Genomic DNA, 11,865 nt, shown 5'->3' on the forward strand with positions numbered 1-11,865 from the left:
CACAAACCTTTGCGCACAAAGGCAACCACATGCTTGCTGTGGTGCTGAAATACCGCGACCCCCACCTATCCAAACGGCTCCAGGGCCGAGAGGGAGGCCCCGTTCATAGCATTGTGCCTCAGGGAATCTGGGTAATCCTGTCACAAGTGGAGAGCAGCTAGTACAGGAATAACTGCACTTAAGACTCTTCAAGGACGGAACCATAGATGATTGACAAGCTAACATTTAAAAAGCACAGCCTGGGGCTGGACTATAGCTTCAAAATGTACCACCAACACAGTTTTAACCTACACAACATGTTCTGCTTACTGGGAAATATGGCTTAGTGGCCCAAATGGTAATAACAACCACGTGTGTTGTAGTTAAGAACAGGACAGAAACAACATGTTCCACGCTGGAATAACACAGCTCATGCAAATCACTTGTTACATCTTTGGAGGGGCAAAAAAAAGCTCGTCTCCACAGCAACCTAAAACACAACCACAAATAACTGTAGAAAGAATCAGTGGAGGAAAACATTAAACCCGTCTTTAGGCGGAGCATCTGTCAGCAATGCCATACAGCCCCAGATGCATAAGTTAAAAATGGGATCAAGATGCAGAAAAAGGCATAGACTGCTGTCGTTGCCAATGATTGGGCTGTAACACATAAACCACGCCCTGTACGGAGAGCCGCAGGGCCAAAAAGCGAATTAAAAACTTTGTGACTCTCCGTCTCGTCTCCCTTTAAAATATTTGGAGTCATTATTTGAGCACAAAAAGATGCACATCCAGTCTAAAGACAGCTGCGCATTTGTGATCACATCACGCTGAAGCATGTTTGAACGCCATTTTTATGACCTCCCCAGAAGCCATCGTTTGCCTGAGATGTTTGTTCTCCCTCGCTGCAGACGGGATATAATGTTTTCCACATGTGAAAGAAAAGAAATAGGGGACTGAGGGTGGAACAGAGGAACAGAACAGCAGGAAAATGGAGGGAAACAGTGGAAAGAGGGGAAATGCAGTGTTGTTTTAGCCCTAATTTGACAGTAATAAAACAAAATCTGAGCACTGTATTTACCTATTTACGGTACATAAGGGTGGGATGTGTACGAAAATGACTCTTCTACACAAAGATGTACTGTAAACAAAGAGTAAATATAATGTTTTTGCACCTCTTGTGGATTCTAAATTGATTATGGTCACATTCATTCTATTTGTGTGTTTAGAACAAGTATTAAGTTATTTCTCAGAATGATTTCGTAATAAATGGATTAGATTAATAAGAAACCCAAGAAAAACTTGAAGAACCAAAGATATAGGCTTAAATGGTGATGTCTAGACTTCTGACCTCTGTAAAAAACATTAAAAACGTCCAAGTACTGACGCAGCTTCAAGTATGGTGAAACCCTGGTGGCCTCCAGAGTTTTATATATATGTAAAGACTTCCATAAAACTCAACCTGGCGTCTAATGGGACCAGCGTTTATTGGCAAATACCGAGTCCGCACCCAGCGGGAAACTGGGAGAAGTTAGGAAACAATGAAAAGTTTCAGGTTTTTCATCATCAAAGGCAAAATAAAAGCAGGAAAGGAGAGAAATCAAAGCTGATCAGTTTTAGTGCGGGCTTGTGTCGTAGCTGTGGTACGTGTGTTTACGTCCCGGAGTATCTGGAAGTAAAAGGGTGGAGGGGGGTTCTTTGATGTTAAAGCGGCTCAGTCTTTAAAACGTCGCCACAGGCCGCATTTACCAGGCACTAATGATCCTCCACTAATTAGGAACCTTAAAACAAAGTACTGGGTGTACTTGTGTGTGGTGGCAATCCTGCTTTGGTTAGCAGAACAATTGAACAGAATTACACATTTTACAGAAATGAACCCAGCTGGTTGCAGTTTTGAGCGTATAACTTACTAGTTGGTCGCCCAGACGTGACCGAGAGTCAAAGTATTAAACAATTCTATGCATGTGCATTGATGCTGATGATTTCAGGTGGCCGGAAAGAGCCAGAGTCCCTCTCAAACCCCCGAGCCCTGCCTGGGCTTCAGCCGTCTCAGGGCTCAATGCCAACAGACAGAGGCACCACAGGCCCCGGTCACACCATCGCGATACTTCCCGTCAAAGCCAAAAATCAAACCGACCCCTTTGAGAGGTGGGAAACTCCAGAGACTCCAGTCCAAACAATCCAGGGATGTACAAACTGAGAAAAGGCATCCAAGTGAAGTGGAGGCCTGGCCACGAGGTCCCCACTGAGCCCTGTGGACAGATGTTCGTCCAGGACATTTCATCGTCTTCAGGAGCTTCTGTAAATATGTGGTTACCCTGAATTTTACATCTTTGAAAGGTTTTGAATAAACTGGACAACAAACGGCTGAGAAAGTTTTACAGTTCTGGCAATATTATGGAGTGAGAATGAAAAGGGGCTGATTAAAAAGACTGGCAGGGGGCTTTGCTTGGTTCTTCTAACACTAACACGTCGTCCTCTTGACCCCAGTCATAAATGAATCCAAAAGACATGACACGATAGGGAACGTTTTTAGAAAATGACCGTATAAAACACAGAAGGGGAAAAAAGGCCGTATAAAACGACAGGAAATTCTGCCAGATGCCCATTTGGGCGCCTCTGGGAGGTGAACGTAGAGGAGACTGAGAGAAGAGAAGGCAAAAAGATGACAGGAGACAGAGGGCTGGGTGGTGGGTGTTCTGGGGCAGGTGGGGGGGTTCTGGCGTGGTCGCATGCTCGGGTTTCCCAGCATGATGCGAGATCTTATCTGGCCTCTGAAGTCTCTCTATTACCAAGACGTTCTGTGCTCCTCTGTTCTCCTGCAGCAGCTACACAGAACTAAGTCCAGTTAACACTCAGGATTACATTTTAATGACACTCCTTTGTGGTTTTTCTCTCATCTGTAAGTGTAACTTTAGACCGGATTTGTCTTATTTAACCCTCTTTTACCTCAAATGAACACAAAAAAAACCTCATTTTGACACCCAACACAAAAATTAAAGCATCCCAAACCTACAAATAAATCATTTTTAAAAAAGAGACAGAAATGGTGAAACACAAGTGAAACAGAAGCAGTTTTGATGTTCGACTCCTGCGCGGTACCGTGCGGCCCAGCATTCATCGCTCTGACACCAGGTGATTAACTGGATGCAGAATTTGTGTTGGCCGCTCAGCGAGCCAGGGGGAGGCTGCGGTAGGGAAGGAAAACATCGGTCCGTGTCCCACTAAATTTGAAATTTTATGCACGGCCGTAAACCGGCATTAAAGTTATGCCTCTCTTCAGAGCAAACGCTTACTGGTGTTACATGATCCACTGAGAGCTTTTTACCTGTGCGCACGCACGGATAAACATGCTTTAAAAAAGGACAGTTCATGGGTTGGAGCCTGTGGCTGCAGCAGGAAACCCCGATGCCAGAAATTATAAACACCAAATATTTTTTTAAAAATTCATTTAAGTCAATTAGAGATGCATTAAAAAACCTTAAACACGGCACAAAGAGATGCGCCGTTCACCGTGCAGCTACAGTAACAGCAGGAGTCCCGCTCAGGCCCTCGCCACGTTGCTGCCTTTGTTGTCTTCTGTTTCCCCCCCTCAACTAACAGGTCGGGCCCGGGCTCAGAACGCCAACGCGTGCCTGAGAGACCTGAGAAATGCGTCTCTGATGGAGCAGAAAACACACCGAGGTAGCGTAACGGCAGCACGTGAGGTCAAAACACGAAAGACCTACCAAGACAGCAAGAATTACATCAGATTTTTGATAAACAACAGAGAAGAAAACTCTTCTCACGATGGCTGGTGTGGCCCGATTGACCTCTGATTATGGTTTACTTTACAGGCAGCCATTTGGTCGGGGAAATCCAGCGTTTGTATTTCTGCGGGCTGCCGCAGCACTTTGCGTATGAACGCAGCGCTGGATTCCTTTGGTGGACAGTCACAGAAGAAAGTGATGCGATAAAATGACCCCCAGGAGGTGTGGGTGGAGCAGTGTGGGGATAAAGGTGACTACTGTAGGAGGAAAAACAGGAAGAGTTGAGCTGCAGGGCAAAAATGGGCCACTCGTGGTTCCCATTGTCCTCTTTGTCAAAGTAACACAGGACTCTCGCTTCTTAACACAGCTAAAAACACAGTTATGAAGTCAGTGGATTAATAGAGTAACTAATAAATGAGTTATTTTGGAAATCAAATGGGGGGGGGGGGGGGGGGGGGGGGGGGGGGTTAAATGATCCAACGGCAGGGTGCAGCAGTAAGAGATTGTAGGTTAGCAACCGTAGCACAAAGAAAGTCTCCAAATTGAGACCATCTCACGCTCTTTAAAAACGACAAAAACGAGCATATTCAATCATCCTCAGCAGAATATCGCAGCCTAAACATTTGACTAATTACAATTAGTGGAGGTTTTGCAACAGGACCCAAATCCCAGACAGGAAATTGAGAAGCAACGTTTCTGTTAATGAGATGCAGTTCACGTTTCATTCATCCTCCTGCAAACCTGCACGCGCTCCGAGTCTGTGTATCACAAACGTGTCAGGCCGAACCCCTTAAGAGAGCAGGCAGGCCTGTGGGGGGGGTGAGGGGGTGGGGGGAGGCTGACAACTGAATATGCATCAGGTTCCTTCCTTATGCTGTCTAAACATTGGAAACTCTCCCATTCAGATTCATGAGTCGATCATTGCTGTATGCAAAAGCTCAAGTGAGAGGGATTTCAAAATAAAGGCGGCGTGGGGGTGGGGGTGGGGGCGGGGGCGGGGGCTCCCCAAGGACGTTCGCAAGTTTCTGGTATGTAAATGAAGAGTGAGCTGGGGGAGAGGGAGAACAGTTTTGCCGACGTTTACAAATCCCGCCGTAGCGGCCGATCCAGATTTGTTTACGCCAGATTTTCCAGATTCCAACCAACATCCAAATCATGCAAAGAACCAAGAAAAACAGGATGTGCACAAGAATTCTCCGTGAAAACTGTGCTGCAGCATGATAATCCCGGCTAATCGAGAATAACATCAAAATATCTACGCAGTGCATCTGCCAAGAGACGCCAGCACAAACCCCAGCTGGCCGACGGTGCCGAGACCATGGCGAGACAGTCGAGGAGCTGGCGGCGAACCAGTCCTCCAGATCTGGCAACCAGGGAAACAGGGATGCGTAAAAGCCTGGAAGCCAAGGAGCAAACGCAAATGAAATCTGCATTTAGCTTTGCTGCATAAAAACTTAGCGGAGCTTCTGCCAGAACACAAACTCATACACAACAAAAACACACAATGATCCTCCTGATGCGAGACAGAGCGGGTTGCTACACAACAGGCCCGACGCTAGAGCCCCCAGCTCAGCCTGGATGGAGTTACCCTCAGTTCTGAGGTATTTTTTCAATTAAAAAAAAACTGATTTGGAGAAAAAACATTGGAAATAGAGCTGCAGCATCTATTAGACTTCGCTATCCAACTCATGGAAGGGGGTGAAAAACACTGGGGACTCAATGTTAGTGTAGACAAGGAGCACAGTGTGTGGAGCAGCACAGACAGCAGACGATCCTATCTGCCCATTTAACCAAATTAAGCAGAGTTTAGTTTGACTGTCGCCGTGAGGTCAAACCGGCTGATCCAGGGAGCGAAGCTGTACACCCAGACAGAGGAGCGTAAAATCAGGGTGATCTTATGGGGCCGGGGTCGTGACCTGCTGGTACTATTTGCCATCCCGGGCTTTAAACTATAACACTTTACGTTGCAAGGCTGCCGACCCCGCCTCTCCAGAAGCTGCACGCATTAACATGATCTTTGCGTGCGTGTACGTATGTTCTAATGCAGATATTCCAATGAACGGGATTTCAGGTAATTAAATATGCTTGGAATGACACGTTCCCATCATTAAAGGTCTAACCATGAGATGAGATCTTATACCTTTTATAGGACTCTTGATTTAACACCCCTCCCTTCCTCCCAAACCGGCAACAGCTCTGACCCACAACTAGGACTGAGTCTGGAGGCACAGTAAAAAGAGGCATTAAAACAATCGGATCTGTTTAGGTCCAACTGTCCTCATCTAGAATGCAAAGCCTCTCCTGCAGGAGTGTGTGAGCACTGAGAGGGGGATGGGGACCTCACAAATGCTTGATGGGAGGGAAACTGGTCCCTCTACTCTCCTTGCCCTCCCAAATGGCTATTTTGTTCACTGCCCCGTTGCGCTCACCACCAGCCCCCCGCCCTTTCTTCCTTTCTTTCGGGGAGAGTTCATTTTGAGTCAGGCCCATTGTGGCGGGGGCTGAAGGGGCTGACTCGCTGAGGGGGTGGCCTGGGGTGTGTTGGCTCACATTGGGCAGTGCTACTCAAGCTAACGTAACACTGGCAGGAATCTGAAGAAAAACTCAAAGCCTGGATCACCAATAAAGATCCTTTTCCCTCCCAACGAGTGCATTTATAATTGCTCTGAGTGTGTGTGTGTGTGTGTTTGAGAAGGAGAAAGAAGGGAGTGTTTCTACAAAGAAAATAGGTGATAGCAAATGACATGCAGAATAATATAAAACTAAGGAATTAGTTGATTAAATGACAGAGGAACAACAGCCTTGAAAACTCTTATAACTATTGTTAAAAACAGAGCTTGAGTGGATATTTGCCATTTTCTTTGGATTCTTTGGTGAAACCTGCTAGCTAGTTTAACTTTAACCAACCCCTGCTCTTTTTATTCCCACAGGATCTCACCTCTGTGTATAATGGCTGCGAAACGACTGTAATTTACCAGTTTCTGGGTGACAAACTATCACAGCCTCATCACATCACTTTAACAATCGACTGACTCAGGGCCATTACCCCCCCGGTAGAGCGATGCAACCATGTGGGCCCCAGTATTAAACCAATCAATGCACAGGACAGGCATGAAACAAGCGTGGACTGAAGAACGAGTGTTTCAGCAGCTGATGTTAGCTAGGTTTTTTTTGAAAAATACAGGCGCGTTCCTTTGCTTAACAAAAATACAACAAATGGCAAAAAGCAGCATAAACAAACGCTACATAGTTTAATAAGACAATAAATCACCTGGAATCATCTGCGGGATAAAATGTATTCTTCCTTATTTGAGCATGTTTAACAACTGTGTCTAGTAGAGTTGATTTCTAACAGAAGCTTCGGGGTAATTGGGCCGCCAAAAGCAGGACACAAAGCAAAATAGAGAGGGGAAAGCCGAGGAGGCTGCAAATCACTGCAGAACCCATTTCAGTCAAGGCAGAGGGGGCCTCTGTAACCGGGGGATGTTGGAAATAGATCAAAAAGCGGTCAGATAAATGATCTGGCCACTGCTGCACAGACAGATTTAAACCACATCAGCTGGTGGAGAAGAGGAAGAATATCAGTTTTAAGCTCCATCCTCGCCACAGCACACCGAGAGCCAAGAGACAGAGCACTAAACTCTATTTACACTGGGAAAAAAGTAAATGGAATGAAAGGATTGAACGGGAGTCATGCTGTCAAAAGGCCCCGAGGGGAAGAAGAGAGAAAAAAACACATCAATTAAATGTTTTCTCTTCCAGTAGGATTCAAGTGCAAAGTAAATATCATGCAGGTAGATTTAAATCAAGATGGAGACCATCTCCAAAGAGGGGCACAATGTCTGTTCACGTCTCTTTGATGGGAACAAGGTGACATTTGGAGCGCTCAGTGGTCCCACCAGCTGGAATCTCTCCAACAACTGAACTTACTCGAGTCTTTAATGGTAAACAAAATTAACAAAATGGGTTTTGGGCCTCAATACAGCTTTAAACTGAAATACTCTTAGTTTACTCACTGGGCAATTTAATAGTGCAAAATCCAGTCGTGGAGGAAAGACACAGAACAAAAACGGCGCAAATGAGCAGTGAGATGTGAAGAGAAGAGAAAATCTGAAAAAACAACACAAGCTAAAGCTACTTAGCATTAGTCACCATACAAAATTGGCGTTTGGTTCGAGACGAAGCGCCGTAATGAATAGCTGCTGCCTGTTTTTTTTGTTAAAATGTTGGAAAATAAGCAACATTCTCCTCTGGGTAAATAAACATTCCTGCTCAATTTCCCAGGAAAAAAAGAAAATTGGCGCTTCCTTGGTGTTTGTATTATGATTCAGACCCTCCCGTCTCACCATCCTGGCTGAGACACCACAGAAAGCAAAATAAATGCAATCAAATTACCCCACCGAAGTAAAAAATAGTTGCAGCTCCTGAGGTTTGAGGCACTCGAGGCAGCTGAACACAAAAGTGCCCGTGCCTCTCGGTGCTGGGATCCAGGCCAAACCGCAAGAGCAGCACCACATTTAATGAAAACATGTCTTTTGTTGTCTGCTGCACTGTAACAGGTAGACAAAGGTAGGACATGACAAAAGTAGGTTATTTCTCCAGGCTCTGGCCGTGCCAGGAAGCTTTAAACATGGCAGATGTCGCAGTACAAAGACAGGCAGCCATTTTATTTTATTTTAGAGGAAAATGGACACGTTTTCAAGCATATAATTAAACCTTTATGTAATTAGACATGTATGGTCCGGCAACAGATATAAGCAGGTACCGGAAAAATCCTCCCCCGAAAAAGAAAAGCGTGCGCACAAAAAGTGACAGTTGCAATGGAAAAAGAACAGGTTCGGCAGAGACGCCTCGTAAATCGCCGAGGATTTATAGTTGGGCTGAGAACCAGGAACCGTGCCGAGGCAGGACAGTGAAAGTGTGGCTAACAGAGAGCACCTGTTGCTTAGACAACATAAACATCCAGCACAAGAGTACAAAGGTCAAAAACATGGCGGCCTTGAAGTCGCACCGCGGTGGACGCGTTAGCAGGGGCGGAGAAGGCAGCAGACATACACGTAGCCCCTGAAATGACTCCAGCCCAAAATGTATACAAGCCAGGAAGGACTAAAAAAGGGAACCATGGAGTGAGTGAGAATCCCAAAAGTCACGGGGGAAGTGGGGGGGCTGGCGCCTTCAACGCCGACTGACGTGCAGCGAATGCGGCAACACGCAACAGGACTTTGAAGCTGCGCCACAGAACTCCCTGCAGGAATTCTGATTTCCCGAACAACCCTCCTCATACGTGTGTCGAATTCAAAGGTGAGGAAACGAGGAGAAGCGGAGGAAAGGCTGATGGAAAACTGTTTTTAGGAATACGCCTAAAAAGTCAAGTAAAAAGGTGTCTAGAGCTGGGGGGCCTCAGAAAAGCACGAGTCAATCACAGCAGGTGTGTCCGGCTCAAAATGTGTCTCCCCTCAACAATCTTGCAAACTTGCATTAATCACCATCAACCCCCTTTGATTTTTCCCTTTTTATGACAATGAACACATGAATCTAAAACAATCACAGCGTATGTAAGGTTTACAGTGTGTGCTCCGCAGCGCCCCTAGTGGCCAGATTAATGTTCAGCTTAGGCTTAGAATCGCACTGAAATCAGGCGACGTAACTCAGGCGGATCAGATTACAATAGAACGCTCCAATAAAAACTATCATTATACTTCACAGCACAGCACATTCACGACAGAAATCCGACCTCCGACCTGAACAAAGCCGGGGTGTACGCCCTCGTTTTGCCCCCCCAATAACTCAATAACGGACGGAACAAAGTTGACCCACTGACTCAGCAGCACCAACAAGAGCCTCAAATTACACCTCGGCCAGAGAATGAGGGGTGGAGTGAAGAGGAGTACAATTACGGATCAAAAAGAAATTCCGGGATGTCCGACACGTTCATGTACAGAACACTGGAAACAGGCTCCGGGTCGAGGCCGTTTCAGTAACATCTAGACTCAGGGAAGGAAAATATGATGGTCTCACAGAGATTGTGCCTCTTTTTATGGATACAGTTGTTTTATAGTCATGGAAAACCACGAAACATCCAATTTCCAGATTTTCCCAGCGTGGACAACAACACGAGCTTAAACTCATTTTCCCATGATAAACAGCACTCATTTTTTAAAGTAATGGTGAAACATAACATATTTGGCAATAAAGATACATGGGGTTAATTCCCAGGGATAAACAACGGCAGAGAGATGGAAGGAAAAAGCCGGAATGAGACGGGGAACGAGCACAAGCTGGAGCGCGGCGGTGACAAAGGCACATCCAGCGGGATCAGAGGAAGTCCTGAAAGCCAACTCCCAGAGCTGAGATGAAGGCAACCCAGTGTGGAGGCGCAGAAGATGAAAACGCCATTTGGGGGCAGGGCACCCCGCCGCCCCCCCCGGCTGTGTTCAGACTCTGTAAGTGACTCTGCCTCTGAAGTCCACAACACCCCCTTTTGCACCCTGCAGCGCCGCACCCTCAACCTGCTGCCATTTGGTGCATCCACACGGGCCGGCGCCACCACGGCGTGCGTCCGGCTGCAGTTATTATTCTAAAATTAAACCCAGAAACTCACATGTGATCAGGTTGGCTGGAAAGAAGCGCTTCATTCCGTTAAAAATCCTCCTTTTTAGCCCCATTTTTGCAACAAGCTCCACACGCTCGGGGAATTAAAAACAAATCCATAAAAAAATCTGTTAAATCTTTTCTTTCAGGGAAAGAAAAGAGCATTATATATTCTAGATGACCTTTAATAAACATCATGCTGGTGTTGGTGGTGAAGGAAACCCTTTGGGTGATAAGTTGCTGAGGGGCTGTTTACCGCCGCCTGGATTTAAGGGGAAAATCATCCAATAAGGAGCAGAAATGAAATAAAGACGGTCATAAAACTGCTGCTCTGATCCCACCTGATGTTGGGCAAAACATCTGATTTACTGCTGCATTATTTCATCAGATTGATCCGCTGTGGGGCGAAAGGCATCGTTTCCAGACCGAGCCTGCAGGAGCTGCAGCCCTGGTCGCCGTTTGTGCTGCAGAAAAGCAGCTGAATTCAGCAGGATCCCGTTTAAAATGATCTTTTGACCTTTGCGTGTTATCTCCGGTTTATGGAGGATGAACAATTGAACTGCATTCATGAACTGATTAGTTTGTCCGTATTTCATTCATTGATCTGGAGGAAGGATCGCGTCGGAATGGGGAATAAAGAGGTGGAACAGGAGCAGCGGACCTCTGGATCACTGACGACGTCCCTCATTAATGCGTCCTAACTTCAAAGAACCAGACAACACTGCTGATCGTTGAAGAAACATCAGCAAAGTTTCCCTCTGAGGCGAATCCAGCCACCGTCGGGAGGTTTGCTGCGTCCCGCCGCTCATATTTGCGCAAGTTTGGCCCATTTCGAAAAGGTTTTCCTTTGCTTACCTGCATGGTAAAAACCCCCAGTTCCTGGGAGGACAGCTTCTTCATCTGATCGGCCAGAACCTGCGCTTCCTCCAGGATGGAAAACTCCGTATCCGCTCCGCAGTATCCACAACACAGAGCCGAGAGGATCAAAACGAAGCTCCGGGAAAAAGCGAGCGAGGCGCCGCGAGAGCGCACGGCTGTATCCCGGTAGGCAGCGCGCCGTTCCGCCGGCGGAGGCACAGCTCGCCCCCTCGTCCGCCTCGCCATGATGGCTCTGCAGACCGAGTCTGAAATCGGAGGCGGAGAAAGGAAAAACTTCAAGGCAAACTACTTTTACAACTTTGCTGCGTAAACTACGCGAGCTGTTTCCCCGCGGAACAACTCTCCAACCGCCCGCGCGGTGAAAATCATTGCAACTTCCTGAATTCCCAGCAGAGCAGAAAATAGATCCATGCACCGAAGAGCGTTTTCTGCCTCAAAACACGGCCGAGTTCCGTCTTAGTGGGTCCAACTCCTACAAGTCTGGCGTGTGTGAGCCGGAGAGTCGCCACAATGGGGGTGAAAGTGGGAGGCGTGGAAAGCCCAGAGTCCCACCGGCGCCTGGATCTCCAGATCAATGGATCGGGCTTCCACGAGGCCTTCAAGTGCTGCTGGAAAAAGCAGCACTCCCGGTAAAGGGATAGGCCAAAACATGGAAATAAACCGAGCTA

General features: G+C 46.8%; 1 protein-coding gene across 1 annotated transcript in view; it reads right to left on the reverse strand.

Annotated features, from left to right (window-relative positions):
- cachd1 (cache domain containing 1) overlaps positions 1-11,865 on the reverse strand; it is a 43,545-nt gene extending 31,680 nt beyond the window's left edge. Inside the window, exon 1 of the mRNA XM_003974404.3 lies at positions 11,174-11,865. Coding sequence (XP_003974453.1) covers positions 11,174-11,422 — 249 coding nt within the window. The 5' untranslated portion in view covers positions 11,423-11,865. The remainder of the gene's footprint in view (positions 1-11,173) is intronic.

This window comes from Takifugu rubripes, chromosome 20, assembly GCF_901000725.2.
Source record: "Takifugu rubripes chromosome 20, fTakRub1.2, whole genome shotgun sequence".
NCBI classification, from domain to species: Eukaryota; Metazoa; Chordata; class Actinopteri; order Tetraodontiformes; family Tetraodontidae; genus Takifugu; species Takifugu rubripes.